This window comes from Prionailurus viverrinus, chromosome C1 (genome assembly GCF_022837055.1).
Source record: "Prionailurus viverrinus isolate Anna chromosome C1, UM_Priviv_1.0, whole genome shotgun sequence".
Classification (NCBI taxonomy): Eukaryota; Metazoa; Chordata; class Mammalia; order Carnivora; family Felidae; genus Prionailurus; species Prionailurus viverrinus.
In genome coordinates this window covers 32803224-32829585 of record NC_062568.1, presented here as the reverse complement: position 1 = coordinate 32829585, position 26362 = coordinate 32803224, and the positions used below count along the sequence as shown (strand labels likewise).

The 26362-nt window shown below is 35.3% G+C and overlaps 3 protein-coding genes across 10 annotated transcripts in view; 1 reads left to right on the top strand and 2 right to left on the bottom strand.

Moving 5' to 3' along the window:
• Nucleotides 1–4584, bottom strand: part of RFTN2 (raftlin family member 2) — a 78982-nt gene extending 74398 nt beyond the window's left edge. Inside the window, exon 1 of one of the 3 annotated variants that reach the window (XM_047870937.1) lies at nucleotides 4505–4584. The gene's annotated coding sequence lies outside the window, so the exon portion shown is untranslated. Of the gene's footprint in view, nucleotides 1–4273; nucleotides 4363–4504 lie in introns of those variants that run through there. The other 2 variants (XM_047870935.1, XM_047870934.1) reach the window with 2 other exon arrangements.
• On the top strand, nucleotides 1011–24493 carry MARS2 (methionyl-tRNA synthetase 2, mitochondrial). 5 transcript variants are annotated; one of them, XM_047870933.1, is made up of 4 exons: nucleotides 1011–2435; nucleotides 4308–4410; nucleotides 7127–7261; nucleotides 24475–24493. In XM_047870933.1, the coding sequence occupies exons 1-2, from the start codon at nucleotides 1059–1061 to the stop codon at nucleotides 4407–4409; spliced, it is 1479 nt and encodes a 492-aa protein (XP_047726889.1). In that variant the 5' UTR covers nucleotides 1011–1058; the 3' UTR covers nucleotide 4410; nucleotides 7127–7261; nucleotides 24475–24493. The 5 variants fall into 5 exon arrangements, with proteins under 5 accessions (XP_047726889.1, XP_047726888.1, XP_047726886.1 ...); XM_047870932.1 differs by lacking the exon at nucleotides 24475–24493 and adding an exon at nucleotides 7357–8270; XM_047870930.1 differs by lacking the exon at nucleotides 24475–24493 and adding an exon at nucleotides 7350–8269.
• Nucleotides 23689–26362, bottom strand: part of BOLL (boule homolog, RNA binding protein) — a 43296-nt gene continuing 40622 nt past the window's right edge. For both annotated transcript variants that reach the window (XM_047870942.1, XM_047870943.1), the window contains exon 11: nucleotides 23689–23772. In XM_047870942.1, coding sequence (XP_047726898.1) covers nucleotides 23749–23772 — 24 coding nt within the window. In that variant the 3' untranslated portion in view covers nucleotides 23689–23748. The remainder of the gene's footprint in view (nucleotides 23773–26362) is intronic.

Sequence of the window (26362 nt, the reverse complement as noted above, 5' to 3'; positions counted from 1 at the left end):
TCGGTGCAAGGGTTTGTTTGGGTGTGGGGCCTAAAACATGGTTTCTAACAAAGTCCCAGGTGCTGCTAATGCTGTTCTTCTGGGACCACACATAGACAACCACACCTAGTTCTTAGGTTGGGTTGTGGGTTCACTGGTGTTGCACTGCATTTTGTTATGAAATGAAGGTAGTATTTAAATTAAATGGAAAAAAAAAAAGATAGTCATAGACCAAAGCAAAGATAAGAGTGTTTCATGAAGCAAGGATTAATATTAATCCAGTTCTGGGCTCCAGAAGCATTCACCCAAAAAGAGGTAAGAGTTCCACCACTAAACACAAACTTGGCAAAACACTGCTTTAGAAGTGTTGCTAACTACTTTGAGAAATAAAGTTGAAGGTTGACTCTTCCTTATCAGTGACAACAGCCTGCATTTCACTTCTCTGGATCTCAATCTTTGGCACATATCTACATCCTTGGTTGATTCAAGATTGTGTTTAGAGAAAACATTTCCCTTACTTTGCATGTTCTTACTCTTCCCTCAAGTGCTCTAGGTAATTATTTTTCTTACTTTCTACCGCCCTCTTCCAGATTTATTGTGTCTAGCTGCTAGGTTCTGAGATAAAATTTAGATATTTCAGATCTCTACATTGAACAGGGCATATGTAAAGCGCATACTGTTGTGTCCAGCAACGTGCCGGCCACTGGGTTTGAGAAATGCCTGAACATAAAATTCTTGCCTCACAAGCAAGTCAGCCTAGAGAGGAAAAGAGATCCACAAATATAAAACTACAACCCAAAGCAAGGCGCATAGGACGTCAGAGAAAGATTTATCTGCTTTCAGAACCTCTCCTGAGCCCAGCTCCTTTAAGCTTTCTCACGCGCTTCCACTTTCACAGCCCCAACGTCCAACGCGGGCGCAGAGAGAAGGCGTGGGCGGGGCGGGAGAGGGCCGGCGTTGCAGACCCCACCTCATTGGCTTTCCGGCCGGCCGGAAGCGGCGGTGCACTTCGGCTGCGCATGCGCTCCTCACACGTGCTTCCAGAACGCCCCCTCCGCTGCCGCTGCTAGGCCGGCATCATGGTGCAGATTTCTGCCCTGCGGCTGCTAAGACGGCCGGGGACGAGAGGAGTCTCGCTCCTGGAGTACTCTACCCCCCGCCACTACACTTCGGCCCCTCTCCGTGCCCGCGACGATGCTCGCGACGAGCGCGCTTTCTTCACGACACCCATTTTCTACGTGAACGCGGCGCCGCACATCGGGCACCTGTACTCGGCGCTACTGGCAGACGCCTTGTGCCGCCACCGTCGCCTCCGAGTTCCCAGCGCCGCCGCCACGCGATTCTCCACTGGTACCGACGAGCATGGCCTGAAGATTCAGCAAGCAGCAGCCGCTGCGGGCCTGGCCCCGACCGAGCTGTGCGACCGAGTCTCTGCCCAGTTCCAGCAGCTTTTTCGGGAGGCTGGCATCTCCTCTACCGACTTCATCCGCACCACCGAAGTCCGGCACCGGATCGCTGTGCAGCATTTCTGGGGATTGCTGAAGGCCCGGGGTCTGCTCTACAAGGGTCTCTATGAAGGTTGGTATTGCGCCTCCGAAGAGTGCTTCCTGCCTGAGGCCAAGGTCACCAGGCAGCCGAGTTCCTCGGGGAATTCGTGTCCTGTGTCTTTAGAGAGTGGGCATCCCGTAGTCTGGACCAAGGAAGAAAACTACATTTTCAGGCTTTCTCAGTTCCGAGAGCCTCTTCAGCAGTGGCTGCGGGGCGACCCTCAGGCAATCACCCCTGAGCCATTTCATCACGCAGTTCTTCAGTGGCTAGAGGAGGAGCTGCCAGACCTGTCAGTCTCTCGAAGGAGCAGCCACTTGCATTGGGGCATTCCTGTGCCCGGGGACGACTCGCAGACCATCTACGTATGGCTGGATGCCTTGGTCAACTACCTTACTGTAATTGGCTACCCAAATGCTGAGTTCAAATCTTGGTGGCCAACCACCTCTCATATCATAGGCAAGGACATTCTTAAATTCCACGCTATCTATTGGCCTGCCCTCCTCTTAGGGGCCGGCATGAGCCCACCACACCGCATCTATGTCCACTCACACTGGACGGTCTGTGGCCAAAAGATGTCCAAAAGCTTGGGCAACGTGGTGGATCCCAGGACTTGCCTTGATCGCTATACTGTGGATGGCTTCCGATACTTTCTTCTTCGGCAGGGCGTCCCCAACTGGGACTGTGATTACTATGATGAAAAGGTGGTTAAGTTGCTAGATTCCGAGCTGGCAGATGCTTTGGGAGGCCTCTTGAACCGGTGTACTGCCAATAGAATAAATCCTTCTGGGACCTATCCGGTTTTCTGCACTACCTGCTTTCCCAGTGAGCCAGGGTTGGTGGGGCCGTCAGTTCGTGCTCAGGCAGAGGACTATGCTTTGGTGAATGCAGTGGCCACTCTGCCCAAGCAGGTAGCCGACCACTATGATAACTTTCAGATCTATAAAGCTCTGGAGGCAGTGTCCAGCTGTGTCCGGCAAACCAATGGCTTTGTCCAAAGGCATGCACCGTGGAAGTTGGACTGGGAGAGCCCAGTGGATGCCCCCTGGCTGGGTACTGTGCTTCATGTAGCCTTGGAGTGTTTGCGAGTCTTTGGAACTTTGCTCCAGCCTGTCACCCCAAGCCTAGCTGATAAGCTGCTATCCAGGTTGGGGGTGTCTGCCACAGAGAGGGGCCTTAGAGAGCTCTGTTTCTTGCCTCGATTCTATGGACATCCATGTCCTTTTGAAGGGAGGAGGCTGGGACCTGAAACTGGGCTCTTGTTTCCAAGACTAGACCAGTCTAGGGCCTGGCTGGTAAAAGCCCATAGGACCTAGAAACTTAGTTTTTAAATTGGCTTGTGGTAAAAAAGCAAATGTGTTATTTTCTTATTTTGCATTTTTAGGAAAATTATGCTAATGTTTTCTAAAGTGTTGCATCATATGAGCACATAAACAGTGTCACTGTGATAAGAGGTTTGTAGCCTTTCAGGTGCCTCCCCTCCTAGTCTTCAGTTCTCTGTGCCCATTAACCACTATCCTTTGTACACCAGTGTCTCTAAGATGTCTCCAGGGTCAAAGATGGGTGAGAGACAACTTTGCTGATACTATTCCTTCTCATTGTGCCTCCTTCCAAACCACAGTTAATGTTATTTGCCCAGACTACCTCTTATGGCTTGTTTTCCATTGTCCTGGCCTCTGCTGGGCAAATTAGTGAAGATTGGGGGTTGGAGGCCCCCTACCTCAGCTTTTACATAGTAGTCCTACTTTGTTATATATGTTGGGTTTCCTATTAAAAATAAACAGGTCTCTTTATTAAGCCTTTAAAAACCAGTGTCCTAGACAAGATGGTTTTTGCCCACGTTTATATTTTCATTTCTTACAACTATGACTCCCTACCTACTCTGTTAATAGTCTGAATAGTTGTGATTTGTAACATTACACTTCAACCAGTAGATGGCTCTACAGTTTCACATATTTGATTACCTAACATTGACATTTCAGAATATTTAGGGTAAATTTGTTTTCTGCTAATTTGGCAGAATTTAAAGAAAAATTTTATTGCTTTTCTTTTAAAAAAAAAATTTTTTTTTCAACGTTTATTTATTTTTGGGACAGAGAGAGACAGAGCATGAACGGGGGAGGGGCAGAGAGAGAGGGAGACACAGAATCGGAAACAGGCTCCAGGCTCTGAGCCATCAGCCCAGAGCCCGACGCGGGGCTCGAACTCACAGACTGCGAGATCGTGACCTGGCTGAAGTCGGACACTTAACCGACTGCACCACCCAGGCACCCCATTGCTTTTCTTAAAATAAGGGAAGACTGTAACCACTGCTGTTTTACATAAAGCAATAAAAAAAGATCAGAATCCTGTTTTTTCAAACTACTAAAAAAGGACATTTACTCTATTAAACGTTTAGTAAGGTAATAAGTAAATGTATCAAATGCGTTTGGACTATCCGTGATAAATTATAAAGCTCTCGAGTTGGTTATGTTAAAAATTTTAAACTTTAATAACAGGTTTACAGGTATGATTTAAAAAATTTGTAAACAGCTCAAAATGGTTATATTTTCTTTTTATTTCTGAATCATAATTTTGTTACCACATACATAATTTACCTTATGTGATCTCTTTTGGCAAATCAGAATCTATAATACAATATAGACATTGTGGAATAGTTATAAATGTTAATACATATACTTTCAAGTACTTTTTACCGATTATTTCTTTTGCTGTCTTAAGTTATTAAAGTTTAAAAGTCTGTGAGTACCTTATTCAGATCTGTTCTGTTGAATTTGTTGAAGGTGATGGTGAAGGGAGGAAATGATCAATGCTCCAAGAATCTCATACTGGATTTAGGGATCTCTCCAAGGCTCCATAAGAGAATATCACAGAGAAGATGTTAAGGTATCAATTTATTCAATGACTACAACACAGTAAGCCAGTGTAATGCTTCATAGGTGATTGGATAGCTAGGCCAAAGTTTAAAATGAGAACTTGCCTTGAAATATTCATTCTCAGCATGGTAGCAAGCAGAGAGAGCTCACTATGAAGTCATCTATTGTGCTGGTAGTTCCCCCAGATTTATTCTAGGTGCTACTATTCAGCTCCAGTTTCTGTTTATTAATCAATATGGTGAGAGATTTCTGGTTGCTTGGAAACACTGCTTAGAAAAGAATGCTTGAAGGCATTCTAAAGGTGGAAGGACCATTTCTACAAATGTTCCTTCAGACCCTCCTCTTCATAATGGAATCCTGGGCTTTCCACATGACATAGTCTAGCTATCTTCTGGGATTGGTAGGGCAGATTACTGGGGTGTAGGAGGGGTATAATCTCTCGAGGGCTGGATAGAGCAGAGTGGTAAAAGAAATGAGATGTGTTTATATGAATGAACAAAAACAGACTTGGAAAACCAGTGGTATGATAACCTCTGCTGTTGAAGTGCCTTGATAGCAATCTTTCTGTTCCTATTATGAAAGGACATTCACTTCCACTTGAATGATCTTTCCTATGGCCTAGTGCTGGTCAATACACTGGATCTTGACTTGCTGGGTGTTAATGGAGTTCCTTTTGTGCAGCTTGTCATTTATAGAGGCACTTAATTGGCTACCAGAATATTTATGGTACCAAAGGGCACAAGAAAATAGAAAATCGAAAGAGAAGAGGGCATAATTAGTATAGATACATAATTAATACAGGATACTCTGAAGAAGTGGGGATCTAAGTTACTCTGTGGTAATATGGAAGATGAACCAGTTGGATTCTCTGTCAGGGGCAAGGTATGTAAAACAAGTATCCTTTGGGTACTTAGTTGATGTGTTCAATTTGATCCAACAGTTTAGGAATGGCAAGTGGAGGAAAGGTGAAACTTAAAACTGAAGAGAGGGCATCTTATGCACCCTTTGACAGAACAGAGGTTTCTCCCAAACTACTACCTTGAGGCTCCTAAATATTCATTTTGGGGTTCTTGGGGGCATAGTTGCAGAAGGGGATAGACCAGGTGTTCACGTATCATATTAAAGTAACGTAGCTGTCAACTCAGCAGGCTACAGTCCTATCAATGAAGTCATGTAAGAAGTTGTGGTCAATGTATATATTAGGTGCATCACTGTATATTGGAGAGCCATTCTACAAGTGAACTTAGAGCTTAGGCACCTCAGAAGTCATAAGACCTGTGGCTATATATGGAGATCAAGAATAGGCAGGAAGAACAAATAGATACCATCTCTGATTTCATTGATATCTCAAAGTTATTCTGGAAGTAGTCCTCATTATTTTTCTTAACAACCTATATGACTCCTATAGGGGCTGAGAAGAGCCGGATAAGTTGAATATTAAGTTGATGCTAAAGTACTCATGAAAGCCTAGGCTGGAACATGGACACAGGTCTTTTTTTGCACAGTTGGACCTGTGGTTGGGGCATAGCTCTTTATTTTTAATTTTTAAGTAAGTTCTACAACCAATGTGGGGTTTGAACTTAAAAGCCCAAGATCAAGAGTTGCATGCTTTGAATAAGCCAGCCAGGCACTCCAGGAAATAGCTCTTTAGATATGGGAAGTTCCAAAACTGAAGTAAAGCCAGTAGTTGGTTAGGTTGGGTGGGTCTCATCTAGGATGCCTTATGATCATGATGTAGCTTGAGTAGCAAGTGGCAGTATGAAGCATTTAGCAGATTACTCCTTGGGCATTATGTAGGGCTGGTTTCTTAGATCTCTGACTGCTCCACCCCTGGTAAGTATGTAGTTGCATTGTTGGCCTACATTAGTGTAACCCGGAGTTATGGGGGAGGCCATGCCTCTTGACTGAGACTTGGTTCATAAAGCTGCTATATGATGATCTAAAATAGTCTCCTGGAGGCAATTCCCCACTATCCATAGTTCTACCAAATATAGAACAACTGTTCTGGTGGGTGAGATCAAGTTTGCTGTAAATGTTGGTGGGTCCTTGCCCTCATCTTTTGCCTGAGTGAATAACATCAGTGGACCTAAAAGGGTGTGGATGTATTGGCAGCCATAAGTCTATTTTTGCAGCAAAGGTTTACGAGTTCTGAGAGCTTGGAGGGAGCTCCAGCATAGATTTGGGTAACCAAGAGCACAGGTTAGGGGGATCAGTCTTAGAAGAAAGGCTTTGAGTCCCTTGCGAAATGAAACCAGTATGAAATATGTCATTTCAGCACAACTCATATGGTCCTGACCCTTCCTCTTACAGGAAGGAGCTTTAGATAGCATTGGTCATCTTTTATCAATAGGAGCACACCAAATTTGGGGGTTAATATTGCTGGAAGGGCCAAACAGTAACAACCAAGCTAATTTAGATTAATTAATGGGGATTTTAACCTTCTTAGAGAATGTCTTATTCTTTTTTGAGACTGAGGATAAGAGAAGCTCAGCCTAAGCTACTTTCCTCTATCACCAAGAACTACTTTGAGCTGAGGGGAAGGGACTAACCAGTTTAAAGGGGAAATTGCTGCTTTCTCTTAGTTTTTTGGTAGTCCTGGGTTAACTAGTATTATAGATCCTCTGAATTATGGGAACCACCTAACAGGGAATAGTTGATCATATTTAAAATACCCTGCTTAAGATTATATCATATTAATCAGTTTCTACTTATATTTTCATGACAAGGGAAGGGAATTGGAAGAGCTACACACCAGGAGGATCTTCCTATGGCATTGACAACTAGAAATAATATACTTTCTACTGCATCTTTTCATGAATAGCTATTGGGAGTTTTAGCCATATTTGGATGTTCAAAGTAAGGTAAGGCTAAGTACGGAAGTTCCATCCTTGGCTGTTAACTAAATATCATTTGGTTTATGGCACAGACTACTCACCATAGATTTTAAAGTCCACAGCTCCTCACTTAAGAACTGGAAGGTATGAGATGTCAGGATGTTTCAGGAAACCAAGTGTGCCATCTGCAAGAAGAAAATTATAGCTCCAAGGAGAGATGAGCCCTGCCTTCAAGTCATGAAGAATATTTTGGATGAAACATCTGCAGAGGGCCTGGAAGACTCACTGTGTAAAGCTGGAGGGACAGCTCTAGGAATAACTGGAAATGGATGATACCACCTTTTTTAGTGTATGGTATGGGAAAAAATGGTTCTATCCTCTCTATACTACCATTCCTAACGTCATTCATGCCTTGTGCATGTACCCCTCATTAGTTGATAGTCACTGGTTTGTGCGATTTAACATGAAGATGTACTTTCAAAAAGTAGTTTATGACTGATTTATAGATTAGAATTTCTGTTTTCTTAATACATTCAATAAAAATATGACCGACTGCACATTTTTTCTCAAAATATTTTTAAAAATGTAGTAACTTTTATGTTGGAAAACATTAAGATAGTTTCAGTAATTTGGCTTTCCTTGAACTAGTCTAGAAGAGTCTGCTGGTTAAAAAGCTATAAATACTAAAAATATAAAGTTAATAAGCATGTTACACATTTTAGGTTAAATCAGTACAATAATACAAATACAATGTATTTCTTTCAAACCACATGAAAAGAAATGTTAAAGAAAATTCAATCCAAAAGAAGACAGGAAGGAGAAAAAGGGGCAAAGAAAAATGAAAAATATGGTAAAAGAAAACCCATAATAAGACAGTAGAATGATTATGATTACAAATATCTCAGAATTGTAATGAACATCAAAGGATAAACCTTCTGTCAAAAGACAGCCATGTTCATTCTTTAAAAAATTTTTTTTTCAATGTTTATTTATTTTTGAGAGACAGAGCGTGAGTAGGGAAGGGGCAGAGAGGGAGACACAGAATTCAAAGCAGGCTCCAGGCTCTGAGCTGTCAGCACAGAGCCCGATGTGGGGCTCGAACCCACAAACTGTGAGATCATGACCTGGGCCGAAGTCGGATACCCAACTGACTGAGCCACCCAGGTGCCCCAGCAATGTTCATTCTTAATAAAAAGTTAGCTATATGTAGTTAAAAGGCATATACTTACAAGAGAAAATGAGACATGAAGAAATACTGGGCATATAAATAAACCAAAGGAAAGCTGGTATTGTATTATTAATAGTAGGCAGTCTATATTGAGAGGGGAAACCATTACTGAAGATAAAGTGAGGCTTAATATAAAAGGAATAATGCAGCAGCAAGTTATAACAATTAGGAAGTTGTATGATCTAACAACATATTCTCAAAATATAAAAGGATAAAATTAACAAGAAATGTTCAAGTCTGCAAAAAAACAAAATTGCCATTCATGAGTTCAAAGAAACTAGGCAATGAGAAAGTAAAAACTTACACTACACATCAGCACTTCAGTCTTTAATGCTCACTACCACGTGTATCATTGCTAAGTGTAGAAAAATAAAAATTTTATAGCAGGTAAGGTTTTGTGACTCTAAAACCTTGACTTTTTCCATATATGCCTCTGTGAAAATAATAACTTGCTTTTTGAATAGATATGTCAGCAAATATACCTGTTCAGGAAGTCCTCTCTTTGGATTATTAAAAGGGGAGAATCCCATGGCTATAATTTTGCCAAAATTTTTCATTGTTAGTTCGGTAATAAGCAAAGGTGAAAGTAGAGAACCAATAGTTCTGTGTTCCTTAATTATGTTCTCTCATTTACTTTTCTCATCAACTGTGAGGTATTTTTGTTTCTCTGTTTAGCTGATGAGAAGTTGAGGCAGAGAGAGATTAAGTAACTTGGCCAAGGTTATAGTTTGTAAAACAGAAGAGCCTAGACTCAGGTTTATCTTGATGCCAGAGCCTCAGCACCAACACCACAATCAATCACTGAGTATATACTGAGGGCAGTGTATTGTGGGGAAGAGGAAGTAGCATAATCAGAACCAAAGATTTGAAAATGAAGAGTCTAAAAAAGACCCCTTAATTGAAATACAGCAATGAGTGTTTCAAGGTGGGGGATTATTCTTGATAGCTAGATTATGAAATAGATGAGTGCCAAAATAGAAACTTAGAAAAACTACTTACCTTTATCATGAAATATTTCTCTCTTGCTTTCAATAGTTCCCTTTATATCCTAAGCCTGCTTATGTGTGCTGGTATAAATTTGTTAAAAATTTTAATAACTCTATAGTCTGTATTTTTTTTCCTTAAGATTATTTTGTTTCTCATTTTCAGAACAGTGTTCCAAATTCTTGAATCCAGTAGTTCTCCTCTAAATGAAAGTATGCTTTCATAAATTTATGAATCTAAGTATTTTGAAATAACATTTTACAAATACTTTAGATAATACATTTATCTCTAAACATGAAAACATATCAATATTCAAAAGTTTTATTTGACTTGACTATTATAGTAACAAAGCCAGAGAATTTTATTCAAGCTCACAAACACTGAAACTTTTTCATTTCATACATACAGTTTTAATATAAATGAACTTATGAAAAGACTCATCTATTTACTAATAATTTAAGTTCTATAAATTTACTGAACATTTATTACTGTATTCTTATGACATCTTTCCTAACAAGCCTGCAGAAATCAGGTTAACTGACTCCACAGTTATTACCAAAGCAAATCCCACTCTAACTAAAATGCTACATATTGAATAATTCCTGGTAAATTATCTCATACATGACAGTCAAGACATGTTCTAACTTTCCCTAATTAGAGATTTTGTTATGAACTGCACAAAATGTCATATTTTACATTTTTAATGAAATGTAGCTATTATGTTGGACATGGGCTACACCTTGAAGTGTGATGAAACCTATGTTTATATAGGTCTTTAAGCTATCATCTAAATTGTATTTTTAAAAATGTATAAAGAAGTATTAAGGGCCTTGCTAATTTGGAAGCCATGAACACCTACATCTCTGTTCTATGTTTTAAATAATTTCTTCAAATATGTTTAAATTCAAGTTACAAAGTCCCAAGTTAGCAAGGCATGATGGGTACTTCTGCAGTATTTTTTGCATGGTAGCTTATGACTTATTAACATAATCAGACTGGTACATTATAAAAAATATCCTATATAGCATTTTTCAGATTATCCTTAAAAATCACTTACTAAAGCAGTTTATAAAGGCTTTCATAAGGCAAAGGATCTTCAATCCTGGTAAAATGAATTTATTGCATTAACTTTTATATTTAAGTTTCTGTAAAACTTACTTTATGGGAACTCCCTACATTTTTAAAAAGCAAACCTTTTATTCCTGAGTTCAGTTTCATTTAATAATTCATTACTGGAATGTAATTAAATAAGTCAAGTAACGATGTGTAAAAAGCTTATTTTGGTATTATAGAAGAAAACTATAAGTACTAAAATGAATTACTGAAACCATGTATGGTTCATTGTGTGAACGTTGATGGTTGGATTTTTACACCATTTTAAAATATGGAAGGAGGATTTTTTGCTGAATATAAAGGAAAAATTTTAACGTTCATTATGACACTGTCTGACCTAGAATTAAAACGTAATCTAACAATTAATAATCCTCAATTAATAATCCTCAAACTAGAAAGATTTTTTTAAATTTTAATGTTGCCCACATAAAAATCAGCCTTTATTACATAAAAATAAGGCAATTAATTCAAAACAAATTTTAAATAAAACATTTTGGATGTAGCTGATACCATAAAATTAGTTTTCTAGCCTAAGGAGAATATATAGGACTTCTTCCTTTTTCCATAATTTATGGAGACCATCTAAAAGTACAGCTATCCATTCAGGGGCACAAAAACCAATATAAATATATAACTGTGTGTAGCTAAGTGTAAAAAAATTAGTAAATCAACCTGATCTTAGAAAAGCAAAGGAAAAACAGTGACACTTACTGGTTAACATCTAGAGTAGTGAGAAGGGGACTAGCCAAAGTCAACCAAGTTATCAAAACCCATCATTGGTAAGTCTGTAGAGGTAGATGTTTTAAATATTCAACATGTGAAGGTAGGTTAAGTTTGAGCTCAAGAGTTTTAAACAAGTCATTCTCTAAAGATAGACACATAGTTAGGGCACAGGCATAAAAATCTAACTGGTAAACATAGGATTGTTGCTTAATTTATTTTCATTTTTCCTTTGGCATAGACATTAGGATATTATATGTGTTCTTTTAACTGAAAGCTATTCTCACAAACAGTTGGATATAGCCTGAATAAAATAATCCTAAGGTTAACGTAGAGTCAGCATTTGAATAGTGCAGGAGGAATTTACTTGTATTAGTATCTTTTAAAAATAATTTGTATTGTAGGTCAGCTACTAATAGGGATTTTAGAAAGTTTCTTTTATGTGTTGTGAAAAATATGTTCTGTAAGTGGATATTGTATAGATTTCTTTGCTTTGGTATCAGGTTAAAAAAAAATCCTAAATGGGATTAGCTAGAAACACATTGAGAATATTAAAATCATCTCAAATTGTTGATGTGTACTTTAAAATTTTTATCCTTTAGGTGTTTTCTCCAAAACACGTAAAGGAAAAAAAAATCCACGTTTTCGGCAATACTTTATGTTAATTAGCATTTCCTTTCTTTGTTATCATTGGTCATTTCAGAATTATATGAGGCTAAGGAAGAGGGTTTAGTTTCCATACCTTTGTCCATTTTTATATCCTGACTTGCAGGAAAAAGGACCTTGATAGTTAAGAGCTAAAATTTATCTCTTATATGGTATTAAATCTGTTTATGCTATTATTGCTATCTTACATTCTCTATAAAATAAGAGACAAATATCACAACCTAAGCAAAACAGAATTTTTTTGGGGGGGTACATTAATGATTTTTGTACCATCTCCATTTTTCTGTAATTTATATCTGGAGAGAAAAATAAAGTAATACAATCTTTATAGAATTGAATGAATGCACTGTGAAAGTACATCAGTACATTTTGGTAAAGAGCACAATTACCTAAAATAAATTAACTAAGAAAAACACTTCAGATGGAAATTTGTTTTTGAAGGAAAATGCGATTACCCTTGGACTCTTGAAATTTACACAAGTTTTAGAACAAAAATGCCTTGGTATATACTGAATTAGCCTGAATAACAAATATAGGATTAAAATGAAAATGCCAGACAAGTGGAATATTAAATAGAATGTGTCATGTTATTTTTGACGAGGGCTCTATTTGTAGAATACTGGATCTTAACATATAGCATGTTACTTTCAGAATAAAGGTAGCAAAACAAAAGTATTACCAATAGGTGGAGTGACCTTAGTATGTGCCAGAGTAATTAATATATAACTATATTATTACATTTTATTCCTCCGCCTGAATATTTTAGCCCAGAAACATTTTGGCAATATACACAAAAAGTAGATACATTAATGGATAGAGTTCATTATCCTTTATGAGGCAGGATAAAAAAAATTGATATAATTGGATTATCATCTACCTAACATTATAAGAAGGTTTTCATATATAATTCCTACTCTTTTCCAACAGAAGTACAAACTAGCTTTAGTTTTTGGAGAAGATGTGAAATTAAAATAGTGAAAAAAATTCTAATATTGTATAATCTTATTCTAATATTCTAATTCTAATATTGTACAATCTTATTCTAATATTGTACAATCAAATTTCAATAAATGCTAGAATAAACTTACATGTAGTTAATTTAAATGTTGCTTATTTATATAACTTTTAATTGTTTTATTATTAGTCTAGCCTTGTATATAAGGAATATAATGTTCTTAGAGAAGAAAGTTGGGATATACATTAAATAGGCAGCATTTGAAGAAGAGTTGGCCATTTTTTTATTTTAAGAAGGTCTACCTATTGTTGCATTTTTTAATTTTAAAAAACTTTGAATTCTGTAAGAGCAGATAGTCATAATATCTTTGTATTTAAAAGGTGAAATATAATGTTATGGGTAAATTTTATTCAAAGTTAATGCTTTGAAAGGCTAGAAACGTCACAAACTAAGACCTGAATGAAAGATAAAAAGGAATAATGACAGTGTTACAGTATTAAAGGAAGAAATATGTACTGAATCTGGGATGATATATGCAGTGAATGCTTATACTTGCTAAGATGCTGTAAGAACCCTTATACTTTTGGTATGGATGACAAAAGAGGGCCAGAAATATAGAGAGAGATACATTTAAGTATATTTAAGAATAGTGTCTACTCTGGTCATAGTAACTGGTATAAAATAAGTGGTCATAATAGGACAGGTTTCCAGATATTATATATATAAATTATCTTTACATGTATTAATATCTGTCAAAATTCCTAATGTAAATCTAGAGTTTGAAATGTTTTATAAAAAATATTTAATGTCAGTAAAATATACACTAACCAATATATAGAAAAGTCAAAATAATGTGGAAGCTAAAATCTTCTATACACATTATCTCTCTAGCAAGAGAGTGTTTTGTTTTTTTTCTTTTAATTTACCATATTACAATCAATGGCCTGTTGCTATTGTATATTCTGTATATGGCATGGCTATGTCTACAGATATGAAACATCTAGAACAAATCTGAAAAATCCAAACATCAAAGGCGTTTTTAAGTGCTTAGACATTATCATGTTGATAATATAGCCAGATATGACCAAAGTTTTCAAACTTTACCAAGGTATTTGTTGTTTTATAGATACAGCATTTGTTCTATTTACTAGAATTATAAGTCTATCTTACTTAAGTGTGTGTAAATTCATAAGGGAAACCTTAGTTTTCTCCTGCATCTCCAATATTTTGGCTACTAGGATTTCTTTAATGCCCTTAAAAAAGCAAAAGCATTTAATGTTAGGCATATCCAAACCCCTCACATTTGTTGTCAGACCACACATAGGGCTAATTGTTTTCTATTATTGGATAAAATAGTTATCCAAGACTCTACTTAACAGAATCAATTAAGGTGGAGTAAGAATTGAATGCTCTGAAATCTTTCCTAGGATGAAAGTGTGGTGTTCAAGAATATCAAGGTTTCAAACCTACAGATGAAGGTTGAGAAAAGCTTCTTCTCACAGAATGTAACCTTGGTTCCTATTAAGAGATTTAAAGAAAACTGGGGTTTTAATGCATTTTAAATGGCTCTTGTAAGTAAGGGAAAGATTTAAAAAATAATACTAACTGAGCCTGGGTTCTGAGGAGAGGTGTGCTTTAGGAAATTCGCACTATTAAGAGTATGTAGGCTACCTTAAAACCTATTGCTGGACAAGGAGGAAACCTAGGGCAATAACAAAGACTCACTACAAAGGATCTGAGAATGGCCATATCTAATGGTATTTTCTCAATTATTAGGTTATATTCTTTTGTGTCATTCCTGAACCTTGGTAAAGATATGTTTAAAAGAAAGATTTATGTACTCAGTGATATATAAAATTAGAGTCAGAAAGGCACTTAAGCCCATGGTTAAGAAAGCCACTATCCAGAGAAAATCAAGGAATTATTAATAAACTTTCATATTAATAGAGTAACATTTTATTCTGTTAAGTAAAATATCCAATGAATGGACTCTGTGTTCCAACAAATGATTTTTATTCGATCCACTGCTGAATATAATGATTTTTAGAAGATATTGCTTTGCTCAAGATGGTTGAGAATAGGAAGATTTCAGCTAAGGTGTTTTTATAATGAGTAAATGCCTACTTCAGAGTGTCAATGTTTAGCCAAATCCTTTTGCCTAAAAAATCTCATCTTTTGTTCTGTCCTCTTCAGATTATCTGAGTTTGAATGGTGTGATTCAAGAAGAATGCATGCATCAAGCCTGAGTTTATCTAATAAAGCTGATTAAAACTTTGGAAGTAGCATGAAGGCTAATCAGTTGCCTAGCCTGAATCTGACAACAGAAAGTTAATGCCAAGTTTTGAAGTTGTTCTTCTAAATACTTAAATAGCAGCTTATATGTAGTTAAGGGAAATGAACTGAAGCTTCTAAGATAAAGGGCAAAACTTCTCTAAAGAGGCACTGTTGATTATATATTGTGTTTTCCATAATTTGGGCACAGATGCCACTCTACTGACCTAGCAAGACTCTGAGCATGTCTACTAACAATGTAACAACTTGCCAATGCTAGAATAGGTTAATTATTAGGAGTAAGTCATAAAAACAATGAATAATTTTACAGCGTATCAAACCTAGGTGCTTCCAGGGTTAAAAATGTTTTTAAAATGTGGGGTTACTGAGAGAGTTTATTCGTATCACTTTAGGATACTTTGTGAAGGTACAAAATAGTCTTCTAACAAGCAAAGAACCATTTATAAAGTATTATAAAATATGTTAGTTATCAAAATCAGTGTTTGAGAAAATTCCCTGTAATGACATCAGGCTGTATTTAACTTTAGGCACTGTTACAATTTTTGAGCTAAGTTGACTTTAGTAGGCAATTATGATTATGATCCATTTATCTTAGAAACACACACATTTTATCAGTATAAAGAGTGGCATGAGTTTGGCCCCTTGGATTAGGATGTAAAAAAAGAAAACTTGAATAGCCCTTTCTCAAAATAGCAAATAATACATGTAGGGTCTATACAAACACTGATAAATGCCTACACTGCAGTTATTAGCAAGAAAATGGGAAGGCAGAAGCAAAGCAACCAAAGGTTCATTTGTTTTTGTTGGTGGACTTTATGCTTCCAAAAACATGTGGAAATGTGTCACATTCCCAAAATATAAAGAGTAGGTGGCTCCACTTATAGGTATCTTTTGCTTATCAGAGGGATTAAAGTTTTCAGGGATAACTTAAAAGGCCTTTCTTCTTACCTTGTGTTCCTTCTTATATTTCTCTGAATGCTGAATTACACAGCACATTTGAAGAAAATTTTTGATTAACATCTAAAAATTAAATTCTATGGCAATTCTGTTTCTCCCTTTTATTAGGAAACTTCATACTTCAGTTACTTGATAAAAGCATGATTAAACAGTTTTGTGTTTATCAGAATTTGTTTACTTTAGAATTGAAATATTTTCTGATTCTGAGTCTGAGATGCTTAAGGGAGTAGAATAGACATTTTGTGTCTAAGATTTAATTTGTGTAAGATTTAATTTTAGTGATTCAATGAAAGATGGTCCATAACTCTTAGAAGGGGCAAAAATTATTTCTGAAAAGTGTTCTCTAAGGATCTTCCCCTCTTAGTTCCCATACTCCCCAGAAATCACTTGCTTCCTTACTGGTGTAATTTATTAGTAATCAAAACTCTGGGTTCTAACACTTAATAGTAATGTCATTTTGGGCAATTCTCTTACTCTTTCAAAGCCTTACTTCTCTTATAAAAAAGTTGTTGATTATTTCTCAAATATATTGAGTGGACAAAATAAGATAATATATGTATTGTGCTTATAAATTATAAAGTGCTATAAAAATAAGTGTTATTCTTGCCTTGGAAGAATACAGTAAGCACAAATGTGATATACTAAGCATGATTTTATAGCAAATTATCAACAGAGTTATTACAGTTTTTATAAGGAATATTATCATGGACTTTAAATAATCTTCAATGACTAAACCAAAGATTTTCTTGAGAATTACCTCATTATTCTATACCAAATTTAGTTTCAAGTTACCAATATTTTAAGACTAATATCTTAAGAATATTCCATAGTTTTGGGGCGCCTGGGTGGCTCAGTCGGTTAAGCGGCCGACTTCGGCTCAGGTCACAATCTCACGGTCCGTGAGTTCGAGCCCCGTGTCGGGCTCTGTGCGGACAGCTCAGAGCCTGGAGCCCGTTTCGGATTCTTTGTCTCCCTCTCTCTCTCTGACCCTCCCCCGTTCATCCTCTCTCTCTCTCTCTGTCTGAAAAGTGAATAAATGTTTAAAAAAATTAAGAATATTCCATAGTTTTATTAGACATTATAGTTTTCAAGTTGATATGATTCTGTGGTTTCCTGTTTATAACTTGAGAAAGGTGCTTATCCCTGAACATATTCATTGAATTTATTTATATAGTTGTATCAACGGCTAAACCAGAAATCATAAAGCTTCAAGGGCTAAAGTAATAGAGTAATTCAGGCCTATCCCTTATGGCTTAATCCCTTTCAGACTATACTTTTTTGATCTCAGTGTAATGTTACATTCATTTTATAATATTTTAATAGGGTTAACAACATTCCAATTTCCCTGGGACAGTCTAGTTTATGCATACTGTATTATTAGAATTTTGGTTTTGAAAAATAGTCTTTGAATAGAATGGTTTATGGGTCTGTTAATATGATAAACTTCTTTGTTGGTTAGTATATACTTCAAAAATTAGATCATTTTAATTATTTTTAGTGCCCCTTTTCACTCTTAAGTGTAGTGATTTAATTATGAATATATCATTTCCACATATAAGAAGAACTTGGAGCCCCTAGCAAAGTCAAGAACTTTCTGACTCCTATAAGGAACAGAAGTGAAGCAGAACTTAGTATGATTGGTAAACATCAGAGGGCCTTGTCCACAGTGAAACAGGCTTGATTTCTGTAAATATAATCAAATCAAGTCAGTGCTGCTTATCAATGAAGTTGGGAGTGCAATTTCAAAGGAAATAAGTGCTGGAGAATAAGGACTCCTCTAATTCTGAATCCATATAATTGTATTTCAGAGAAGGTTAAGCTAATATTCATATTGGAACTTGGCAAATCTTTGAGTATGTAATTATTTCTGAGAAAAAAAATGTAGTTACATTCTTACACATGACTCTATTCAGATAGACCCTAATTACAACTTTGTCTTATTAAAATATAATGAACTGTACATTATTAATGATAGAGACAAGATTCTTTTGAACTGCATGACTTGAGATTAAATCATGTCAGTGAAAACTATTGTTAGCTACCTTTCCTACATAGAGTATGAAGATGTTTGGTTTGAAGGATGTTTAATAAAGAAAGAGCAAGTGGATGATTTCATATGAAGAAACGACCATTAGAATGAATTTTGGGTTATTTCCCCAAATAATTTATCATTTAGAAGAAAATAGGAAAGCTAAATTCTTGTATTGGGTATACAGCATTTATGAAAAGGTGACTGATTTAGAAAGAATTTTCAAGAAGCAAGTGGATGATTAAGATGAGTTGTATAGTATTAGGTTTATATCCGAAATCAGAGAATCTTTAAAATAAATTTTTAACTTCAAAAATACAAATCTGCTGAAGTTCAACACAGAATGTTTATCTTTCATTATTATTTAGGGTTGCACCTATAAAATCCTTTGAGGAAATAGGATAGCCTTTTTGAAATCAAGAATAAGATATAAAGAGATGTACAAAAAGATGTGTATTCAGTAGCATTCTCTATAGTTGCATCTGATCTTTAGGAATTAGACACAAAGGTAAGTAACTCTTTTCCTGATCGTCATCTTTTAAAATTTCCTTTTTATTTCTTTATTTTAAAGCAAAAGAAATTGAAGATTAAAGGATGTAATATTCCACGTTAAGCAAAAGCTATCTTGACTCTCTTCCAAAATGCTCACTCTGTTATTGGGAACCACTGTGAGAAATGTGGAACTTTGAGTACCAATGAGTTCAGAAATAAAAGGACAGAATCTGTGAAAACTAAGGATTATACTCTCTTAAGCATGAATTAGCTACTTTTAAGCTGGATTCCTTAAGCCAAAACATCTTTCTCCACATTGCCTGATTTTTTTTCATATTAGATTACACTGTTGGAAATTCTATCAAATCAGATGTTTGGGTTAATAGGAATTCTCTTTATTCCTGTTCTTAGTCAAGTCAAGGCCAGGAAAGATCCTTTTTTTTCCTCTTGCCATTATTCCCCAAATCTAGAAAGTCAGGTTAGTATTATTAGGTTTCTATATTTAGGCCAGTATAGATAGCTGTTATAGGAATATGCTGTGAATTTAAACATCATTAAATATGTTGAAGCTGGGAAAAACGCTTCCAAAATTAAGTGTATCTGATTGCATTTCTTTTCTTTCAGTTTAGAGCCACATGTGAAAATGAAACCATAAATAATGACTACACAGTAAATATCCTTAAACCCTACCATTTTAAGTACAAGAAAGTTAATTGAGTTGGGTGGATAATAAAAGAGTCAAGGTCTCTAAAAATCTGGAGAAATTCTACACAAAATACAAAATAGAGGTCCCTCAGAATGCTAATAGCCAGAATGGGGGGAAAACCAGATGGAGGTCTTTCTCTTTGTTAGCACACTCAGGTTTTTGTTTTTGTTTTTGTTTTAAGTGATTCAAACAACAAGGACATGGTACTTGGAAAACAAGTTGGAAAGTAGATATTCAGATGAATACACAGGGAATTCTTTCCAGATTGGAAGAGGACAACTGGTAGACTTAAGGAATTCATGGGACAGGAAGAGTATAGTTGGAGATTTAGCTTGGAATTTACCAAAGGGAAAACTCCTTTTTAAAGTACTGAAACCTATCAAAGACAAAGATCTAGAGGAAATGCCACAGAACTTGATAATGGTGAGTAAGGGGAAGAAAATGCTAAGAGCTTTGAGACACTTACTTTGAAGCCTTTATACTTTAGAGGAGAATCTTGACTCTCTTATAAAACAAAATAGCAACACAAAAAATTATCATCTTCTCAAAAGCATTACTTTCCCCAGGAAAGAAAAATTCTGAGAGATGTATTTTATCCTCTTTTTAATAAAGGAAGACATAAAGAAAAAAGAGTCTAATCAAAGGACATTCTTATTAGAAATCCTCTCTCTAGGCCTACGGGTATACTGGGATCTTGTAGGACGTCCAAAAGTGTGAGGATCTAGGGCTCTCCAAATTTTCTCTGATGAGAAACAAAAACCAGTCAGTAAAAGGATTGAAGTGAGGAAAAAAAACTGTTAGCAGGTAAGGAAGGGGAGGGATTTAGTTCCTAGGTATAGAATGGCAGCTTCCCATAGACTTGTTTTCCAAAGGAAAAAAGTACACCAAGATGTTTGATTCATATCCTCTTTAGAGAAATACTAAATGACATTGACTCGTGGGTATATACCTTGACAGAAATGCAAAACTGAGATTAACACATACTAGCCTCACTAGAATTATGTACCAAAATATTAGTAAATAATCATGTATTGGCTTCTTTTAACTAAGAAATACGCATCAAATGAGTAAAACTGACAAATCAGTAGATGGAAAAATTTTTAATTACATGTTTTAAAAACAAGTCAGATGTCAATATGGTATCACTTACTAGCTTAAATAAAATGTTTTAATGACTATTCAGCCTGTTACTGTGTATCTTAACTTCAATACAGTCAGGCTTGGTAATGTATTAGTTGATCCTATTTTAAGCAGCATAACTAAAAAGAATGATAAAACTGGAAAACTTTAATCTGTTAGTTTACAAATTTAAAATTGATGGCTGTTATTTTATTTCTAGATTCTGACAGGTCATAAAGTAGGTATCAAGGTAACCATGAAACTAGTATAACAGAAAACTGAAGGATTATATTACATGGAAAGGACAAAAATGACAATGTGAAATAAAACAAGTGGTCTTGAATGGCACTTGATTTTTGAGAGGAATCATGAGAATGCAGAAAGTATCAGTAAATTTATGCAATACATAAAAGCAAAGAGACAAAAACACATAGAGCAGGTGAAACAAACACCAATAACTGTAGCTGCTAATCAGAGAGTGGTACTAAACATGGAAGAACAGAAGCTGGTAGCATATTTTTTTAGGAATTTATGCACTAGGAATGAAAACACTGAATAGAGTTGAAAGAAACAGCACCAATTATGATTATTATGCCCATCTTTTTTGAAAAATTTGCCTCTTTCTACTGAAGTCTATAGAGATTTCAGAATAAATTTTAGTCAAAGTATAGGTCTAGGGGCCAGCAATTTACTATTTTAACAACAGGGCATGTTGAAACATGATATCAAAGTTGGATTGAATGCCCCTGTAAAGTCTTTTCTAGTCCTTTGATTCTACATTTTAATACTATCCAAGCACTACTTCTGAGAGAGATACAAAGGTTTTTTGTGTATATGACCCCAATTCATTATTTTTCTTAAATACACCACAAACCCATGAAACACACTCCTACATCTGGGACTTACGTATAAATTTGTTTGAAAATATTGTACTGTCATTATTGGCAGAAATTTATAAAGCATTGTACAAACTAAATCATACCTCTTTTTCTAAGCCATTCTTGTGAAATTGGCTGACAGGAAAGAAATTAAAGTCTTAATTTTCCAAGATCCTTTAATTTTTGACATGCTACCATCTTTCTATCTCTGATTATATTAGAGATTTGGGGAAAACAGGTTGCAAACTTATTTGTGATTTTGGTACATGTGATGATACTAATATTTGTATTATCCATTTCACTCTAACCCAGTGAATTTCCTCAGATGTTTTCAGATTGGCCTTTCAAAATAGGAACTAAATAGAAACTTTTCAAATTTATCTATAGACGATATACTACAAAAAAAAGAAAAATAAAATGGCTTTTACCTAGTTATATAAGGAGAATTTTTATCCTTTCAATCTGGTTTTAGAAATAACCTGTTTGGGCTATCAAACTAGGTCGTAAAGAAAGTTGATGATGTCCTCCATATATTCTGGTTGACAGTGAATTCCACAGTTTTAATTAGCTTCACAAAATGAAGCTAAATTCTAAGAAAGTGTGTATATGAATTGTATGTATATATAATGTGTATGTGTATATAATCTATATGTGTGTGTGTGTGTGTGTGTACGTAGTATATGTGTGTGTGTGTGTGTGTGTACGTAGTATATGTGTGTACGCAGATCTCTATAGTTTTGTGGAAGAAACACACTTGTGTATCAATTATTATCAAAATTCCTTATCCAATAATACATCATTAACTTTTATTAACAGTCCAGGATTTGTTTAGCATCATGTTAAACATTTTGAAAATCAAGGAGAGTGCTATTAAAATATCTCTAACATCAGTGGTTAATCATTTTTACTTACAGAACAAAAACTTTTGAAATTTCATTGTGGGACTTATTAGTCTATTTATTTATCTTTCTAAAAACAGAATAATTAATGTGCATGGGATACCTGTAGGCTAATATATAATCATATAGTCCTACTGTTCATTATGGTTTCAAAAGAAACACCCTATTTGACTCATCAGGAAAATCTTTGGGATCTAAGTCTTATTATTTCTGCTTATGCTGTTGAACATGTAATACATTTGGGCATAGAAAAGGAGAGAGGAGAGATAAATTAGGGTAATGCCAATATTTATAGATTTTCCTCTTCTCACCTAAAATTAGGAAGTCAAGTAAAACAATTGCAAATGAATGTAAAGTGGATTTTTTTACACTATTACAGAAATTACAGTGATGAAAACAATTTGTTCTGTAACTTTTGAACAATGGCTTTTCCTCCCTACCTATTTTCTAATTTTATAATAAGATTGGCTTTAGAATCAGAATTTGAAGTTTTCCTTTGGTGTAAGAAATAGCTTTGCATTTTATGAAAATAACTGTCTTTTAAAATATTAATAACATATAATTGAATATATTGGTAACATATAAGAATAAAAAGTCAAAATATTAAAGCAGTACAGGATACCAAAATATAGTGGGGTATCAGTCAGTATTATGGGATGTCAGAGATGAGCCCTTCTTTTATCAAAACAATTCTACTAGGTGAACCGTATTGTATAAATTTGGGTACCAAATGGCTTATATTATAAAAGGCTTCAGCATTATCACAAATATTAGAGTAAAAATTTAATATAGTCAAATTAATCATATGAAAAGGTAAGAAAACTGATCATGTTGAAGTGTTTCTAATATTTGGAAAATGTTATAAAAAAGTATAAATATTACTCAAATTTTGAAAACCATGGCAGAAGCAAAATTAAATAAGGAATAGCAGTAATAAATAAAAACTCAGTCAAAAACATATTAAATGACAAAATAGCCAGTATTAGAACTGAATCATTAAGATCAAATGTACTTATACCACAAGGCATGAAAGTATTAAAAATTCTATTAGCATTAGAGAGGACTCTTATCCTAAATACTAAAATAAATAGTAATGACTATTAAACATTACTCCTAAAAGATTGAGAGGAAAAGAAATAACACAAAGCAGAGAAAATGAAAGACACCTCACTATTCCCAATGTGGTTATTATTTATGGAATGGATAAAACATGTAGAAAATGTCACTACAGTTAGATTAACACATAAACAAACCAACATGCCACAACTACCTAAATAGTTTTGTAGAACAGCTGAAAAAGCAAATTTCATCGAATTTAGACAGCTTATAATGGAATAAATAAGTATGGCGAGGTATTAACTAACCCTAAGTGTCACAATGGGCAGCTTCTAGACGGTTCGTTGAAGCTGGATCTTGGCCACACAAGGATCATTGGACAAGAAATCAGTTGAGCTGGACTAGAGCTGCCCAGTTGTCTTAATAATGAATGCTCCACACTGTCTGTTAAGTAAAAAGAGAGAAAATATAGATCAGAAATGAACAGGAAAGAAAAAGAACAAATTAGAGTAAATGAATGTAGGACATCAATGAACATTTACACAATACTTGCAGAACATATGTACTAATTTTATTGAGTATTAAGAAGTGAGAGGAGTTGAATAGTATCAGTCCTCTAACTTTGTTCTTTCCCTTTAACACTGTGATGGCTATTCTGGGTGTTTTGCCTTTCCATATAAACTTTAAAATCAGTTTGTCAATATCCACGAAATAACTTGCCGAGATTTTGACTAGGATTGTGTTGAACCTGTAGATAAAGTTGGGAAGAATTGACATCTTGACAATATGATGTCTTCCTATCCATACAACATGGACTATTTCTCCATTTATTTAATTCTTTGATTTCTTTTATCAGAGTTTTATACTTTTTCTCATCTAGATCTTGTACACATTTTGTTAGATTTATACCTAAGTATTTCATTTTTAATTTATTGCTGGTAAGCAGAAAAGCAATTGACTTTTGCATGTTAACCCTGTATCCTACAGCCTTGCTATAATTGCTTATTAGTTCCAGAAGTTTCTTGGTCAATTCTTTTGGATTTTCTACATAGACAATCATGTCATCTGCAAACAAAGGCAGTTTTATTTCTGCCTTCCCAATCTGTATACTTTTGTTTCCTTTTCTTGTCTTTTTGCATTAGCTAGGACTTCCAGTACAGTGTTGAAATGGAGAAATGAAGTGGACATTCTTGCCTTGTTCCCCCTAACTAATTTTAATACATTAAAAAAAAAATTTTTTTTCAACGTTTGTTTATTTTTGGGACAGAGAGAGACAGAGCATGAACAGGGGAGGGGCAGAGAGAGAGGGAGACACAGAATCGGAAACAGGCTCCAGGCTCTGAGCCATCAGCCCAGAGCCCAACGCAGGGCTCGAACTCACGGACCGCGGGGCTCGAACTCACGGACCGCGGGGCTCGAACTCACGGACCGCGGGGCTCGAACTCACGGACCGCGGGGCTCGAACTCACGGACCGCGAGATCGTGACCTGGCTGAAGTCGGACGCTTAACCGACTGCGCCACCCAGGCGCCCCTAACTTTAATACATTTAAAAACACCTTTGAGTCCACCAAGTATTCACACAAGAAAATTTTTTTTGTAATGTAACATTACATTACAAGTAAATTAGGATTAGGAAAAGACTATAGGCTCAGCTGAATGTAATCTTAAGGGTGGTCTTACTAACTATACATACAGCACTTCAAATATTATTTTTCAAGTGTAATGTTCAATAAATGCTTGGTGAAATGAACTACTGAGAATGAATTGTTACTTAAAACTTGTCATATGGTAGAGTCCATATGACATGTTTATGCAAGGACCAACTTATTTATGTGATTTATTAATTAGCTAATGGCCCATAGTTCATTTAGATTCTGCCAGATTTGACAGTACCTACAAATATGAGTCAGAAACAGTAATGTATAGTTTTTATCCATAATAATTTAAAGTTTTATTTTAGCTATAGTTTTTATTTCAATCTCAATTAAATCTTTGTCAAGATTAGAAGGGTAAACAAACTGATTTGACTTTGACTCTTTTTAAAGAAACTTTCTTAAAGAGCATTCAAAAAAGGAAAAAAAAAAAAAACCCAACAGATAGAAAGTGAAAATAAAGGAGTTGAGGTAACCTGCAGGTAGTATACGCACAAGGAAATGATGTAAATTGGTATATATGAAAAAGACCAAATTGACAGTATAAAAGAGAAAATATATCCTATAAATATTTTTCAAGTAAAAATTGTTTTAGCCAATTTTTAAAGTTGAGAGAGGAGGGTTTTAAATAAATCCTGGTTAAAATTTTCAGAATGACATAAAGGTCTTTTCCTTAAAGGTTTACAACATGAAACAGGAGGCTTTTTCCATCCTGCAATGAAAAGCTAATAGAGTTCAGGTTAAGAACATTTCATTGCAGAAAGAATGAAGGAAGATAAGGTGGTTAGCAGTTTACAAATACTTTAAGATCTGCCCCTAATGTGTTTATTCTGAAGTTTTAAAGATCAGCAACAATTACATGCTTTTAAACAACACTGTTTCATGAAAGGTATAACTAAAGTCTGAAGTACTCAAGAAAGAATGGCTAAGTGAATGTATAAGCGATTTCAGTGTATTTTATCTGATTTAGTTGTGTGGAGAAAACTAACTCAAATTGATAGAAACTTATCTTAAGTCTGAGTAATGGAAAAGTAAGCAAAAATAACTGCTTTGGTAATGCAAAGCTACAGAAGACATTTCTAAGTGGACCACTAATGTACAGCATTACTATACTGTGACTATAATGTAGGTGACTATAATTAATAATACTGTATTGCATATTTGAAAGCTGCTGAGAAAGTAGATCTTAAGAAATTTCTTACCACAAGGAAAATATTTGTTAAGTATGTGAAGTTTTGTGGATGTTAACTAGACTTACTGTGATGACCATTTCATAGTATATACATACACTGTACACCTGAAACTAATAATGTTATATGTCAATTATATCTCATTGCTATTTCTGTCACATATTACTTATTGTGTTGTTCTCAGATGTTTT